Below are 17,644 nucleotides of genomic sequence, written 5' to 3'. Positions count from 1 at the left end.
GATGAACTGTGACCATGGCGACAGGGTTGAAGTTGGTGAGTACAGGATGTCCAGATGCAACAAATAAAAGCATGGCGAGTACACACCAAAACATTACAGTAAATGATGATCAAGCACGTTTGTCAAGCATGCATTGTAAAAGATACAAAAGTCTGCATTCTAAGTCTCATTGATATCAGCTTTGAGTATTTCATTATAATATAAAGCTGATATGTTAATGAGTAGAGCAGAGGTATCATAATCCTCCGTCTTTTAACCAAATCACAACACGTGTACATAAAGGATATGACTTTCAGCCGTGCCATGAAAAAGGTCAAACATGCCGTCTTGAAGGGATCGTACAGTAATGTTAGCTGTGTATTGCTATGCTATGAGTGTTTCAATATTTATAATTTGTCAGTGTTTTGATGTTCCCAACATAGTTTATCAGACAGTACGCTTCTATTTTCAGTCATTTACATTATATGGATACATTTGGCGCAATGGCTGAGTGATTGGCAGTAAATAACCTTTATGCCTTAGATATGTATTTCTTCAATAGGCCTACCACTTTACAACTTACTTATTCATTTTCTTAGTTTCACTCGAGCCTATTACATGACTAAAACCATCCAGCCAACAATTTGCCGTCACCATACCTACGAATGTAAATATCATACATGGCAAATATTAGATTATACATTACATCCTCAATAGGAAAGACTATTTATACCTTTTTGAAATTCTTATAGCCTCTCAATTTATCAAACCAACGACAAACGGCAAATAGCCTCAACATAACCAGTCAGCGTGCAGCATGTTTCAAAAGCTAGCTTTTTTTTGTTTTTCTTATTTGTGTGTTGAAGAGAAGCAAATATAAAAGTCATCCCATGTTGGGTACAGTAAAAAGAGAAGAGAAAACAAATGTGATGTCATAGATTGTGATCACGTCTAGAAAGTTCCCGACGACTAATATTGTGTCCTTCTGATACGACTCCGTTGCCCCCTCATCTCTGGCTCCACAGCCCTGCAGAGCTGGGACCCTACTCGCTTTGGGCCTTCTTTAGGTGGTCTGCCTCCACCCTAACCAGCTGACATTCCTCAGTCACCTCCAACAGAGCCTCCATCTCTGGGCCGTCTACGCTCACCAGCTCCCCTTCTTCCACCTCCACGTGCAGCCCCAGCCCGTTCTCCTCTCCGCCCGGCTGGCCCTCGTCCTCGGTCACCTCCTCCACCTCCTCCACCTCCTCCATCTCTGTGTTCTGCAGCACCTCCTCCTCCCCTTCTCGGATCTTCTTCACGTGGAAGGTGAAGGGGGGCACGCGGTACACGCTGGTCTTGGAGCGTGCGTAGACGGTGTGGTCGGGAGAGAGGGACTTTGTCGCCTTGTCTTTGGAGCTCTTCATCTTTGCCCTGCGCTCCTGGTTGGGGGTCATGCGGGTCCCAAGCTTGCCCATCTTCTTCTCCAGGTTGTGCTTGGTTTTCTCCAAGTTGTCGCGGGTTCTCTGTCGCGTCTTCTCCAGGTTGTCGCGGGTTTTCTGTCGCGTCTTCTCCAGGTTGTCGCGGGTTTTCTGCCTGGTCTTCTCCAAGTTCTCCTTTGTCTTCAATTTGGTCTTCTCCATTTTCTCTTTGGAGAAGGCTTTCTTTATGTTGTCCACCTGCTGCTTGGTGGTGCGCTGGATCCGCTTGGTACGAGACTCCTCGATAATCTCCTCAATCTCCACCTCCTCATCTGAATTGAGATTGTCTGGGACTCCCTCTGGTCCCTCTTGTCCCTCAGGTATCTGCTCAAGGCCCTCCACAGCTTGGCCTTCAACCACTGTCTCTACTGCTGCGGTCTTCGGTGCCTTCACTTTGTCCTGAGAGAGAGAAATAGTAGAAAAACAGAAGACTATTAAGCCACAGAAGCATTATATTAAGGAAACACAATGTGTGAATTGAATAATTTTCAATTTTACATTTACTACAATATTGTCAGACATGGTGCGGCACTGATTGCAATGTATGATTCATGTACATTATGGCATTTCATTTAAAATGCCATGTGAAAATTATCAGCTCGAGGAAGTGAAGTTAATGGCCTTTGGGTGAGGAATTAAATTGTAAATATGAGAGTGATGCTTCACAGATTCATGCGTCATCTTCACATTCACTCCACACATGTTACTGCTTCTAGCTTGTGTAGAGGGCCATCTAGTGGTGTCCATCATATGTCAACAATCAAGTGGCTGCATCCAGTGATTTTATACTTCAAGTTTTAATTTAATAGCTTTGTCTGGTGTGGTCACATGTACTGCACACCACATCCCTAAAATAACAACAAAACTATGGGGATTTAATTAAATAATCTGCAACTCCACAGTGATATTGAAACTAAAGCTAACAGGCTGTTGCATCTATAACCACAGGAGTGTTTCCTGCCACTTTAATATCATTTCTCTACAAATACTAAACTCACACATTTTCAATGTTGTGACTTAACAGTTTCCTTTTCAATCAAATCTAACAGCAAACATATGTTATTCAAAAAAAAAGTTCAGGATCATCCATAAATTATATATGTCCTATATATATACCTGTGTTCTATAATTTATGATGCTGCTTCTGCTTCACTGGAAAGACTCGGTGGTTTGCACAGTTTCAGTTTAGCCGTAAAATGTACACAGCACAGCAGTGTAGGAGAAATCCAAAATGCACAGGTGTCCCCTTGCACTTCCTTCTACTTTACCACACAGTGTCCAGAGGGTTACTGCTGCCAATCAATCAGTGCTGCAGAGACAGTATTTCCATGTTGTGTGGCAGGACACCGTCCGCGTGGTAGCAGACTAGATATCCACACAAGGAGAAGCAGTACGACGCTCACAATGTTAACCCCTTACAGCATGTTGGTGGCCCCCAGAGGGATTAAAGATCTCCCCCTGCACCTCACTGCATCTCTTTCAACAAAGATCTACTCGTAGATGTGCTGAATTTGAGAAAAGTACAATATTTTCTCCCGCTCAGTTTTTTAGTACTGACCCGGTGGTGAGATAAGGTCAAGAAATGTGGTTTTGGTCAGCCTGTTGCCACATTTAGACTTAATCTCCCACAGAAACAGCAGGGAGCAACACATGAGGAGGGGGCATTTGAGGGATACTAGGGAGTGTGAAGAGGTATATTGGGACACGTCTTTATTTGTCACTGTCAGTATCAGTGTTTTCAAGTAGACTAAAGGTTTGAAAAGTCATACCTGGACAAGCAACTTGATACGGTGGGCTTTGTAGAGGTATGTCACCGGTAACTTGAAATATCGATATAATTTATGTATATCAATGTACAACCTCTGAAAGACAAACACCTGTCAGGTCATGTGATCGGCACATCTCCCGGGGCATATTGCCATACGATCCCATCATAAAATGGCCATTGCCTGCTTATCTGGTGCCGTGTATGGTGTGGCTCGGCCGACATGCTCTGTATGGGGTTATTTTTGGCTGGCCTTTGCCTCCCTGTGGATTCAATCTATCGTTCTCTGGCTGCCGGCCAGCACAGCGTCCTACAGACACCACACACACACACACACACACACACACACACACACACACACACACACACACACACACACACACACACACACCTCCTCCTGCACGGCAACAGATAAACACGGCGCTCTGTGACCATGGCAACCACCTGCTCATGTTGTCTCTGGTTGGTGGTGAAGTTTAGCTGGATAAACAGCTGACATCTCGACCGCAGTATACCGACATGTGTGTACGACAATTAAACTAAAATATAAACTGCACCTGCTTTGCAGACGTGCACAAAGAGCAGAGTGAGGCTGAGCAGCAATAATAACATTTGTGAGCATGAGCACATAACTCTGCTCAAATATTTGGCCGTAGGGGTAATTTGATAAACAAAACTGGATTGGACAAAAATGTGCTGAAATGTGAACAGAACTTTTTGACGTTTTAAAGATAAACACACACACAGTAAACAAGTGTACTAAAAAAAAAAAAATCATTTAATAACTGACCTCACACATCCCTGGGAAAAGTTATTTACTGTGGAAAGTTTAGCTGGCGGGTTCAAACTGAAAGCCAGGGTGTTGAGCTTAAATTAAATCTATATCTATATACTGTATGTATATAGATATATATATATATATCTCCTGTGTTCCTGCCTTTAGATAAGACAACCTCTGTCTATAAATACACATACAAATACATATGCACGAGTATAAGTATTCATGCTGACACGTGTACACACACCCTCACACACAGAAAGGCAGACACACTTTCTTTTTTCCCATGAAGCCAAACTGTGGACACTTTTCATAAGAAGTTCTGACGCCTAAACAGGAAGCGTCTGCAGCCATTGGACAAACAGCAGTGCAAGGCATCCTTTGCCTGAATCCAGACCTTTGGATCCACCCACTCCACTGAGTTCAAGTGTGACCAGTTGACAGTTCTGTCTGATATCAGACAAAGGCCTCCTGGGAACAGCTAAGGGCATACAGAACAGAGAAACTGCAACATGAACCAGGACCACATGAGCATCATCCATTACTAAAGCTGTGCTGCCTCTTCATCAAGACCATCACGGCCAAACATAGTCCGCTTGTTATCTGGATACTCATTGAACCTTGAAACCGATGGAAAACAAAGCATAATGTGACGGATCGTCATTGAGTACTCGCTGTCCGTTCTTTTGATGAACCTGCCAAGATGTAATCTTGTGATCCGTGGATATTTCTTGTTAATACACACTGATACAGATGTATGTATGGGCAATAATGTTTGGGTTTCCCTGCCTGATTACAAAAAAGGGGCTTGAGGAAGAAGATGGTAGGTCCATTAATGCCTCTGCGTTACCTTCCACTCTCCTCCCTCTTAGCAGCAATGGAAAAGTCGGCGCTGTGTGTGTTTGTGTGTTTACTGACAGGTGCCAGGGGAATGGTAAGACCGAGTGTATGTGTGCTCTCCTTAATAAGAAGGAGGTCTGTTGCTGTTTCTTTCCTCCAAAGAGTGGCTTGAATCATACCTCATGGAAAAGTTGGCTAGAAACGATTCTCTCTCTCTCTCTCTCTCTCTCTCTCTCTGTCTCTCTAGAAAAGCCCCATCATCTGTGTGAGCCGTCTTTCAGAAGGAGGCACAACACAGGAGATGCAATTAAAACGTCCCACTAGACTGAGGGGAAGGGTTTTGGTCAACAGCTCAGACTACAACCTACCGAGGAGAAGAAGCAAGAGAGACAGACATGTTGAAACGGGCCTAGAAGATCTGTGGGTGGTCTGCGGTGCCTCCTGCTTTGGTGAAAAGATTGGACCACAAATGTCTCATCCGGTTAGGGAAAATTATGTAATCCTAAAATGGGATATTTTTATTCAAGGTGTTCACTTAACATCTGCAAAGCGTTTTCATTGTTTAAATATCATCAGCAAAATGTTCTCTGTCTGACTCATAGCAGCTCTGACTAAAGCTGCTGGGGTCTACTGTTCTCCATCACCCACCCTCTCTTGTCCTTATAGCTGCTGTTAATATCCCTGCTTAGTTATTTGAATATGTTGTCACCCTCTGCATTAACACAATAATCAAAAGGCTGTGTCATTTGTGAAGGATTAATACAAGCCAGATTGCCAGTTTAAAAACAGAAACACAATCAAACATCCATGCTATGAATTGTAATTGGCCGTGTGGGGTTTAGTTAAGATAAAAATGCATGTTATCTATTATCAATGCATTATATTTCAAAACATAACTTTATAATCTAAAATAAATATTAAATCTAAAATAAATATTCTGTATTTAATACAATAGGGATTCTATTTGTGACATGACTAGCATTTATCCAAAGAAATCAAAACAAGGAAAATACTCTATGACTGCATACATGATGACTTCCTTTTTTAAAATCAAGAATATATATATATATATATATATATATATATATATATATATATATATATAAAATATTTCCTTCTGAGTGGTTCGGATGGGCAGCATGAATGACTTTTGTTCACATTCACAATCCCGATCCACTTACATGCCCACAGACTCTTAGCAACTTGCTCTCTTCTAGATAAACACACACACGCCATTCCTTTTGCGGGAGTGTGATGAAAGGCCTCTCCGGTGAGTCACAGGAGCAGCTGTCAGATCGTATCCAGTCCCTGCAGCTGTGCACTCAGCTTTTACAATGAGTGATACCACTGACCCGTTTGCCACTCCATGATGGGGGAAGGCCAAACCGAGAGATTGACATGAAACAGAGGTGGTGGTTGGTGTGCCTGAATCGCAATGCTTTGATCCCTAAAGAGCGCTCTGCGGCTAAAATAAGGACGCTAATGTACTCCGGTCATTAATATTGATGCCTCCCACACTCTCCTAAATGAGGCTCAAACAATTCACAGAGGACTGGTCCAGCAGCCTGCTACCCAAGGCATCCTAGGGGTGACTCATATGACTGAGGGCACAATGCAAATGATGTTGCATAAGGGGCTCTTATTCCTCTTAAAGCAACCCAGTGTCCTGTGGGTAATGGAAATATTAACAACCGATCCCACTCTGTCTTTAGAAAAGAGAGGGGGCTCTGTATACCACGAAGCCAACATGGCGATGTCATGCTACAGTGCAGACCACAGGAAGGGAGTTCCTTGGGTTTTATGCCATTTCACACACAGGGGGAAGCCCTTTTGCACAACTCGGCTACCCACAGCCACGACTCCGAGACCACTGGAATAACGGGCTTAGGCTCAGGCAAAGATGGAAATGTACTTTTCCATTTACGTCTCTCTGCGAACTGGCTACTATAGTGCTGGAATATATTATATAATGATCCCTTTCTATGTAATAGCACCACCCACATCAACAATAAAGGAAGTTAGTCAGCCAAATGTATCGTCTCTCAAATTCTCCATTCATGCTTCATGCTTTGGAGGTTGAAGCCAGTTTAGGAACAGATTTTAAAAAAAAAGGGTATTTAGCACCTTTAAGAGAAAGAAGGTGTTGCAATTAACTATTATTCATGTTTCCACTTTTTAGGATAATGTGACGTGTGGATCAAGTGAGGGCATGAATAAACTGCCAACATGAATACAGTGCTGGGCCCAGCTATAGGAAACTATAACTGCCGAATTACATGAGGCCAATATGACGAATAATGACAAATATATACCTCCTGGAAAATAATACCTGGGGGTACGAAAGAGAAGGCAACCAGCCAATTACCCACAATGCTCTGCTTTGTCCTGTTGAGCTGTTGGTAGTGTGATACCGAATAATGCCGGGACAATAATACTGGGACATTGGAAATGATCTAACATGAGCCACTGAGCTGTCTGAGTCCCTGTTGTTTCACTAGATGTCTTGTGGAATTGATCACATATTGTATTTAGCAGATATCCACAACTCTGTGTGACAACTTTCCTTCCCTGAGATAATGTGTGAAACAAAATAGTGTATTTGCGGGAAAATAGGAAACATAATAGAAAACTGGGGTGCAGATTGCCTTACAAACAGATATCATATTATGATTCCATTATTTATAGGTTAATCATCCTAAACATCCATGTGTATGCAAAATCTAATCCCAAGGGCAGCCCGGCACACGCTCAGTGACGGCCTATAACTCACATACATGTGACAAGAACAACGAGGCGCCACAGCAGCAGTGGGAAATACACCACCCGAGTGACCTCACTGCTGCGCTTCATATGGGAGGTCTGAACACACCAGCCTTCACACGCAACCTCTTATGTTACAGCAATAGCAGTTATATTAATAGTGAATTTATGGATGCTGCTTAAACAGCAACTTTGTATATTACTGCCATGAAGGAATACTTTAAAATGACATCTCTAGCGGTACCACGATTCGCAGGCTAGTTACATTTTTATTTGCAGAGGTTTTGAGGTATCCGCCGCGAGTTCTGGTATTTATTGTGGGACATATATTCAATAGATGGTGGAAAAAGAAAATGTAAAATACGTAACTTATAAAGTAACATTTAAAGTGCAGTATGAATCCTACACATACATGGTTAAACACGCACATGCCAATGTATCTGAAATCAGGCCCAACCATACACACCCATGTATATGTTCTAACTGATAAATCAATAAATCAATCAGCTGGTGCTGCTGATTGATAACTTTGAGTGGGTCTGAGACCCGACACTTTTCCATTGCATTGCTGCCAGTTCATCTATAATAAACAGCAACATACTGAAGCGGTTTCCTTTAATAAACCAACTCAGACAATCTGGCCAACGCTTTACTTTGGCTGTGGCCTTGTAGGTGAAGGGTGTGCCTACACATCTTGGAATAAACAGCGTGGAGGGCATCAGCAGCTTCCACCGAGTTGTGATGTGGTATGAGGACACATTTCTGTGAGGCGGCCAAGACCGCTGCCTAGACCCCGGCCAAGACCCCGGCCAAGACCCCTCGACTACAACAGTCTTGCTGGTGTAATCTGTCTGCTCCCATGGGACAGGGGATGTTGTGTGAGACAGGGAGGCAGCTGGGGCCTATGATCACAAGGCTCACAAACACATCTGGACTGCATTAAAGTGTAAAGGTGCGTCACACATGTAGAAAGTATGCACACGTGTACACACGAGCGCCCGGGGGATTGATTTCGAAAAATAGTTTTGGGGTCGTATTAAAACAGAAAGAAATGTGTCCCGTTTGTGTCCCTAAATAACCACAACATGTAGACATGGGTTGGAATAGCAGGGATCCTCTTTCTGCTGCACCAACTGTACAGTATATCCTCATGACGGGGCCAGAGGAATGGCTACACTAGCAGCAAACTCACCTCCTATAGAAGTGACACACACACACACGCGACGGAGTGTGACACACGCGATCTGATGAAGCAGAGCAGAGAGCAAATGTACTGTGTGTGTACATCAAAATAAACCTGTCCAATTATGCCACATGGACCCTAAGGCCTCACTGAGTGTGTACGTAACATGCCCAACAATCTTTTCATTCTTTAAAATACCAAATCAGCTTGAAAAAATCTGCCTTTACTTAAACGAAGAAAACAACAAACAAGGTGAACGGCAGCGGAGGATGCTGACCGGCACACTCCTTCTTTCAGAACGCACTCACATCAAAGACCGAATTTAAATGTTCTTGAACTTCTCAAAGTATAATAGAATTACAAGCCAAACGGAAAAGTATTGTTTTTGTTTATGGTTGAACTCTTTTCCCTGTGGCGTAGAACATGTGTGTGTGAGAGAGAGAGAGAGGGAGAGAGAGAGAGAGAGAGAGTTACAACATTTGGCTGAACATGCCAAAAGAAACAGAGCTCTGGCTGTAAGATATTATTGGTCGCTGCGAAAACAAAGAGATAAGCAGGGGTATGAATAGCTCGACTTTAAAGACATATTTGACATTTAGGTAAATATGCTATCTGCTTTCTATGCTTAGTTTAACACTGCACACTTCATTGGTTTAATCTGAACAAAACAAAGTGTAAAAACATAAATGTGCCGGGGGGGGGGGCGTTATTTTAAAAACGACAAACAGGACATGGCGTGTTGATTAGAGGTTAATGAGGTTCATTGAGAGCTGCTCTCGGGCAGACTTTGCTACTTTTGGACAGAGCCCGGCTCGCTGGTTCCAGTGTTTGTGCAGATAAGCTGCAGCCTCATATTTAGCGTACAGACAAACTATCAGAACAACATCTAGAAGGCTCTGTTGATGAGATCTTCAGGATGGGTGTCATGCTGAGACTATACTGTATCTCATTAGTGTTCAACCTGATCCCCGGGCACTGGGACTCTAAACTGGCTCGACTCAGTAGCTGACATGCAATAGTGAAATGTGGAGCCTGTCAGATATCTTTCCACTCGCCCGCCGACGAGGAGGGCTGCGGGAGAAAGGGACAGAGAGGAGAGACTGGAAGCACAACAATTACTGAATGAGCTTGGTGCTGGATTAGGAGTCTGAGTTGGAGTAGAGGGGGCTAAAATGATAGTGGGAGAGAAAAAGAGGGAGGGGAACAAGTGGGAATGTTGGCAGGAGAGGCACAGAGATGCCAGCGGGATGAATCACAACCCTAACTTAAGAGCTGCTGGTCAAGTGCTTTTTGCTGGAGTTGTTGCTCTTGCCTCCAAGTGGTTGCTAAGCGCTTCATGACTACCCTCTCTGTCATGGGATCCAATTTATGCCTGGAAACATAAATATTCAGAAATCTGAAGTGGCCAAAAAAAGCCTTGGCTGGATCACTATGTCTGGAGTAAGTGGAATAGAGATATTACACAGTGTGGGTCAGGGTAGCGGGGCATGTTGGCTGCGAACTGAGCTCTGGAATGAGTCAACTGTAACTGAGAGGTCTTACAGCTTCTTGATAGAGTCGACCACATGGCTATCGCTGTCTTTGAGCTGCAGCCAGACACACCCTGTGTCCAGACGCACTACTGTACTGTCTCACACTAATCGACATATCGCATTGCACACACTGGTTTTAATCCACTCAAGCATAATAATGTGCATTATGAAGCACACACGCGGGCCCCAGATCGGATATAGGCCAAGTCGCAGTTTGAAGTGTTTAATAAAAGCACGACATTCGCCCTCATCAAACGATCTAAAAAGAGCACTCACACCAGTACTTGCATCACTTGGAAACCATGTTGTTGTCCATAGAATCATGACATTTAAAGGGCAACTCCATCAATTGTACCCATCAAAGTCTGTTTCCAGGGTTTGGAAAGTACATCTGCAGATGTGTGATACGTTGAGAAAAGCCTTTTGTAGCCGCAGAGGGAGCCGCCTGAAACCTTAAGAACAAATTTGAAAATAAAAAAAAGTCTTGGCGGTGTAGCTCTACATCCCTGCTTAGGGCCAACGGCTCGAAGCTACACTAGCCGCTACTCGCGTAACACACACAAGTTTCTCAGCTAACTGTCGGTGGGCGAGTTGCATTCTTGGAAATGTAGTGCCATGTTTTGAAAAGGAAGAAGTTTGTGTGCAATAATTTTGATCCTTTTTCTAAAACTGTACTTCGCGAGTCAGAAAATATCATTGGCTACATTGGTAAATCGTTAAAGTATTCTCTTAAATGTCATGAGAAATAAAATATTGATTCAAATGCAATACTTAAACAATAACAATGACGTTTCTGATTTGCTACAGTACTTCTTTTACTTTTAAAATAATGTGCTGACTCCACTGACGGCAGAGCACTGATTGGTTTCCAGGGAATACTTGCTTCATCTCTTACTGGTTCACTTTGAGTATTCTCTCAGAACCTCAAATGAGAGCTGATGCTAAACAGGCACACGTTTGCTCTATCCTCAATGAGCTTCGTGTTTGCATGAAGAGAATCAGCACGCAGTCTGTCCCATCATCCAAGGGATTGGAGAGGATTGAATGCTCTGTAATATCCGTAGAGAGTGGGGTGGGACTACTGTCCCACAGCAGAACACCCTCTTCCATACCAGTCTCCAACTGGGACACATGGGGGGCTTAGCTGAGATCAAGCTGGAGTCCTGTGAGGTTTTTAACCAGCAACAGCTTCAGTTGGCTGAAGCCAAGACAATTGCTGGACATGGATGTGTTTGGTCTGTCTGAGGATGAGCAGGAGGCTTAACTATTGGGGCCGGGCTTTACCACTATGGCAGCTGTCTGGTTTCTCCTACCATCAGGCAGCTGAGGAACTGGAACATTATCACTATAACTACAACTATTTCCATCATTTATCCCCTGTTTTGGTCATTTTTCAAAAAGTGTGTAACACAGGCGAACAGCTTTTGGTGGAATATGGTGGAAAAACAATTTAATACAGCATTTCTACAGAAACACAATATTATCTCTGAACAGCTTGTTTGTTGGTTCATTTCCTGACAGATATTGCTGAAAGGAAATTGCTAAAGCACAACAGGATATTAGGCTGAAAGGTTTTGAAGTAACAAACTCCAAATGCCAGGCGATATGAGTGGAACAAGAAATCCACTTGGAATTGTTTAGAAATGGAAAGACAATTGGTCTATAAAGGAGAGCAATATTAGATGCAATACAGTCAGAGCAGTGAAACATAGGGTTGGTGAAAGCAGGCCCCATTAGATCACTGACCAGCTGTGAACCACAGAGCTCTGATGACAGTCTGCTTATGCCTTGTGCAGGAGCAAGACCCTCAGCTGCAGCAAGGTCACTTGCAATAAGGGGTTTGTTATTTTAAAACGTCACAAAGATGCTGCCTAATGAGGAAGGAAATGTGCCACTTACTTTTACATTTAAAATTCTAAAGCCCCAAAATGAAGGATCACAATTCTGTTTGTTTTGAATATATTTAAATACAGAAATGGGTCATTTTAAGTATATTTTTATGCTAATATTTCTTTACTTTTACTTAAAGCTACTACCACAAACTTTAATTTTGTGTTGATTTTGGCGGTCCCTGTGGACAAAGGTGGTAGTGATTCTGAGCGCCAGAATCCCCTCAAAAAACGTCTGGTCTGACAGTCTGCTCCGCTCAGTCCTTAACAAATAACCAATCTTCTTGCTGATGGTCTCATTTTACTTATCTAGGTCATATAGAGTCATCGGTATTAAAATGAGACGGTTCAAAACCAGTCAAAAGTTCCTCAAAGTAACTTAAAGAAACATTCTGAATGCATGAATTTGAATTGTAAAATAGTGTACTTTTACTTAAGTAAACGATCAGAATACTCCTGCTGATATGCAATGTACATTTGGTAAAAATGTCATCTTGACCACACCCTGCGGTTGCCAGGGAATCCTGCGTGCCATCATCATTGCAGGTTTAATTATAAAGCATCAGTGTCAAAGTCTTTCCAGGCTAAACATCCTGAAGCATGTGGCTATTCTCAGAGTGCAGAGAATAATGCTACATGTACTGCACTTGTAGAGCGCTTTTCTAGTCTTCTGACCACTCAAAGCGCCTCAACGCTACATGTCATCATTCACTTATTCACACCCATTCAAACACCGGAGGCTACGGGAGCAACATGGGGTTAAGCGCCTTGCCCAAGGACACATTGGCATGGACTAGCGGAGCCGGGGTTGGAACCATTGATCCTCTGATGGAAGGAAGTCGCTGCTCTACCACTGAGATTACAGACGCCCCGTAATAATACTGCAGTTACAGTTAAGGCTGGTATCTGTTTCACAAAGCATATATAAGTATAAAGGCTCTTCACAGCAACGGTAATGCTGTGAAAGGGATACACTTGTCTCACTCAAATTATAGCCTCACTTGACATTGCCACTGCGAGTGAAATGCAATATTGGTCAGGAATGGGCCCCCGCACACCTTGGTTTTAGGATACTTGTGAGGACACTGCGCTTGCATACTTCACTGCCACAGATGTTCACCGTAACCTCGAGGTTAACCTCTCCACGCCTAACCCTAAGCCCATTCTTACACATTAACACAGAAACAAACGGTGGAAAGTGGTGAAACCAGTGTTGATTTGCAACGCTGCCAATATCATCTGACAAGCACATGTCAGTTATATAAACTGGACACGGTGCAGCCATCGTTTGGCAAAAAATAGATCGCTGCAAGCTATGCTGCAACATGGAACATGGTTACAGATCGTGCAGCAGCTTTGAAACATGACTGTGACCAGTTTAGACGGTGATAAGGGCATTACGGTTTCGATAACGCCAACAGGAAATGACTTGATTTCAAACACAATCAAAACGTATTCGAGAATGAAAAACAGTAGAAGCCTGAGCTTTACAAAAATAGTGCCAGCTCTACGAATTCCACATCGGCAAACCTTTTATGCACAGTGTCCTGCACCGACAATTGCACACAGGCATGCAGTCAAAGGGGCTTGCAGTAGCCCACGCAGTGTCACTCACAGCAGGAGGCACCTGCTTTGCAGAGTAATTTATTAGTGTGTCTATGATTGGATTTCTGCAACATGCCACTAGTGTAACCCGCTCCCATAGTGGGCATCCCGGGAGGGGCAGGTGAAAAAAGGTTTGCCTGCCTCTACGGGTCCTGAAGTAAGCTCGACTCACAGGAGGTTTGCTACTCTCACATTCGCTGCTACGAATGTTTTTAGAGAACGCATTCTCCCTTTTCCAGCGTATAAATTGCAGAGGTTGTGATGTGCAACTACCTCCAGATAGAAGTTGCTCACCTTGTCTCTCATTCATATTGTTTTCTACTTAATTATTTGAAGATATTCACGGTCCCAAACTCAGATATTAAAGTGAAGGTTTGTGCACCGTGGATGCCCGCATGTCAGAGCATCCCACTTTTGAGAAATCGTAATAATAAAAACTACATCTTCGTCTCACATGCGAGCACTCTGCCAACTATCTGTCCTCCGAGCACTCAGATGTGGGGCGTTGATTCCCTCTCAAGTAGCCCTTCATGCCAGTGTTTATAGGCCTGTTCATTTACACCCGCTTGTCTTTATATAGTTTCTTTGGGGAATCGTGAAGTCCTGGAGAAGGAGAGCTCACAATCGGCCTTCGTTTTTTTCCATGGAAGCTACTTGTATTCCCTGACAGGTGCGAGAAGGAATCCGCCTCTCACTGAGCGTGAATACAAACCACACAACGGCTTCTAAATAGTGTCTGATTCTTCATAAAACATTATAGCTCATTTCAGTTTGAGGGAAAAAGTGATTCAGACGTTTACGTCACGGAAAACAGAGCCAGAGTCTTGGCCAGCATCGTCTGACCTGAGAAACTACAGAACACTCATTTCACTACGGAAGGTCACTTGAAGCCACAGTGGGACTCTTTCTCTCTCTCTCTCTCTCTGGTGAGATGGTGTCAAAAGGTGGGTTTGATAGATTTTCAGGTGCATTTTCACACTCCGTCCCCTCACGACTTTCCTCTGCGGTGTGGGGAATGCAACACACCCCCTGTTAACTTGCACTGTGAGTGTGAGCTTAACATCCATATGTAACGCAATGCCGCGACATTCTTACAACAAAGATGGTTTGCTATGACTTGGTCCATCATGTGATGAACATTGTAAAAGAACAAGCTCTCTCACACACACACACACACACACACACACACGCACGCACACACCATGCCGCTCTCAGTGTTCACCTGGTAGATGAGGACTTTGAAGTTGCGTCTCTTGAGCAGCTCGTTCTCGTTGCTCTCCAGCTTCTTGATCTGGCCCGCCTGCTTCTCCAGGTTGCTGCGCACCGTCTTCACGTTGACGCTGACCTTGCGTACCTTGTCCAGCATTTTGTTGACAGTGGTGGCCGTGCCGAGGTGGTTCTTGGACAACTTAGCCAGCTCCCCGTGGATGATTGACACTGACTTCTCCATGGCCTCCTGCCGGGCCTCGAGCCCATTCTGGGTCTGCTGGATCTGGTCGACCACCCCGATGATCTTGTCTAGCAGAGACAGGACCATGACCCCGTTCATCTGCGCTTCACCCTTGCCTCCAGGGCCAGGGGCCAGCACCGGGTCCACCTCCTCAGCGGGGTCGTCGTCATCTACTGCCGGCTCCGTGGCAGCACCCACCAGAGCTACCTCGTCGTCATCATAAGGCACTTCTTCTAAGGCTATGTGCTCCTTCTTGACACCTGTGCTCGCCATGGCTGTCGTCTCCAAATACAAACTGGCTGCACACCCACGACAGTTAAAAATACACGGCTGAAAAACAACTTGCAGGAGCCACGCTGCACAGCACCCAGTACCTGATTCGTTTTCTTTTCGTTTCTTTCAGAAGACTTTCTCGCCCACTTCTTTTCCTCTTCCTAGTCTACTTTGCGTTTACACTTTCTCTTCACCCTCAGTCTCACACGCTCAGCCTTCTCTGTCTCTCTCTGCTCTGGGATGCCAGCCAGCCAAGGGGAGTAGGGCCTCTCACAGCTGAGGCATGTGTGCCTTGACTGAAATGCCTCTGCTGCTCCCTGTGAAACCACCCAGTCAAAGGTTTTCCCTTCTTCCACCCGGGCCCCCGCCCCAAGCTCCCCCTGCAGCCGGGGCTCCGCCCAATTTGTCCCCAAGCTAAGGGAAGAATATCTCTACCAGACTCCACCTCGTGTAAGCTTTTTGTTTATACCTGCGCGAGACACCGTGGCGCAGGCCTCCGTAGCTCAACGCGGTGTTTGTACACAAATACACTTCATGCGACCCACACAAACAATATGTCATTATAAAAGCTGAGACTCCACAGATTGCAATGATATACGTCTCATCACGTTAGAACCAAAACTCACTGAACTAGCAGCCAAGATGAGAAAAAAATTAACTTGGTGATCAAAACTTGTGTTCATGGCACATCAACAGTGCTCATCGCTACAACATTGTATCTGGATCATGTCTGAGTTGATTCCAGTTGTCTGTTTTCATCTGCACCGGAGGAACACTTCCACCTTCCACTAGCATCGAACTTCAGCTTTCTATATACACAATCTATGTCTATATGAATCAGGTCCCTGCACTCATTACGAAGGCTTTGACTGCAGCCTCCACCTGCAAATGAGCTTTCTTGGAATGGGAACATGTTTAAACGCCTGACTGATTGATTTTTTTAAAACAAAGCCACTAAGAGTGAATTGATACCAATAGTGAATCATTTCACTTCTCTAATAGAAATGATGGTCAATTCTGCTGTTCTAATCAACATATAATTGAGTTTAAGTGAACGATGTACTGGAGCTTGGCCTGGCACCTTACACACACAGCTCAATCTAAACATGTTTAAATACAATGAGCAGCAAGAGTGGCTTCACAACAGATTCACCTTCTATTTAAAATGCACCCTTTTTTTATTGGAGTTTTGAACTGGAGCTTCAGGAGAGAGTCCAGCATGCTTGTCCTGTGCGGCTGTGACTGTTGCAGCGCCGATATCCTTCTCCTACAGCAATGCTAATACAGCTGTCTGCTGCAACCCAACAGGGAAGATCTCCAGAATGCGTGTGGTCAATCAGGCTCTTACATGGTGCGGAAGAGGAGGAGCGGGGTGACCGACACTCTACATACCCTTTCACAAACCAACCTTCATCTTTAAAGCATGTTACCGCACAGGCTGTACTGTAAAGTGGCAAAGAACGCACAAGAACACAATGCTGGGTATCTACTTTATCAGACTGCCCAACAATAAAATAGAAATGTTATAGATATCATATAGAGCACCATCATTGGTTAGATGATGAGAAGGTATACCAACATACATCAAAGCAATAATTGGAGGCTCATCACAAGGATGGGAAGGCCTTATCCAGAAGAGTGTTGAACCACAACTTTATATTGATAGCATTAGGTTATGAAAAGTTGTTGTGTTAAATTACAAATTATCGTCAATTTAAACCCTGTGACGACGTGTGGCTACTGTATTAATCTAATACGTTAGCAACGTGCTACATTCACCTCATGAGGAACACAGCTTCCTCATGAGGTCCAAATAAGTCTGAAAAGGAAAGCCTGCAGTATGCTTCTTACTGTTGCCAAATTGTTCCTACTACCTATGAAAAGCTAACAGGAAAGGGGGGTATTCCTCATGGTTTATATACATGCTCTATGCTAACGCCCCCTGCTGTCCATTAGTTTCCTATGCGCCCTAGCCGTAGCCAAATAGCAAATGCTAAGACGAAATTTAAATTGCCAAATGTCAAACAAAAGTGCAATGAAAAAAAAAAAAAAAAAAAAAAAAAAATATATATATATATATATATATATATATATATATATATATATATATATATATATATAAATAAATAC

At 43.7% G+C, this 17,644-nt stretch overlaps 1 protein-coding gene across 1 annotated transcript; it reads right to left on the bottom strand.

The window, feature by feature from the left end:
* Positions 1 to 255: 255 nt before the first annotated feature.
* cavin1a (caveolae associated protein 1a) lies at positions 256 to 15,774 on the bottom strand. The gene is made up of 2 exons (XM_034539808.1): positions 15,014 to 15,774; positions 256 to 1,838 (listed from the first exon to the last, which is right to left on the bottom strand). The coding sequence occupies exons 1-2, from the start codon at positions 15,512 to 15,514 to the stop codon at positions 1,023 to 1,025; spliced, it is 1,317 nt and encodes a 438-aa protein (XP_034395699.1). The 5' UTR covers positions 15,515 to 15,774; the 3' UTR covers positions 256 to 1,022.
* Between the last annotated feature and the right edge of the window lie 1,870 nt (positions 15,775 to 17,644).

This window comes from Cyclopterus lumpus, chromosome 8 (genome assembly GCF_009769545.1).
Source record: "Cyclopterus lumpus isolate fCycLum1 chromosome 8, fCycLum1.pri, whole genome shotgun sequence".
Classification (NCBI taxonomy): Eukaryota; Metazoa; Chordata; class Actinopteri; order Perciformes; family Cyclopteridae; genus Cyclopterus; species Cyclopterus lumpus.
Note: the sequence above shows the minus strand (reverse complement) of the source record. Positions and strands in the feature narration are given on the sequence as shown.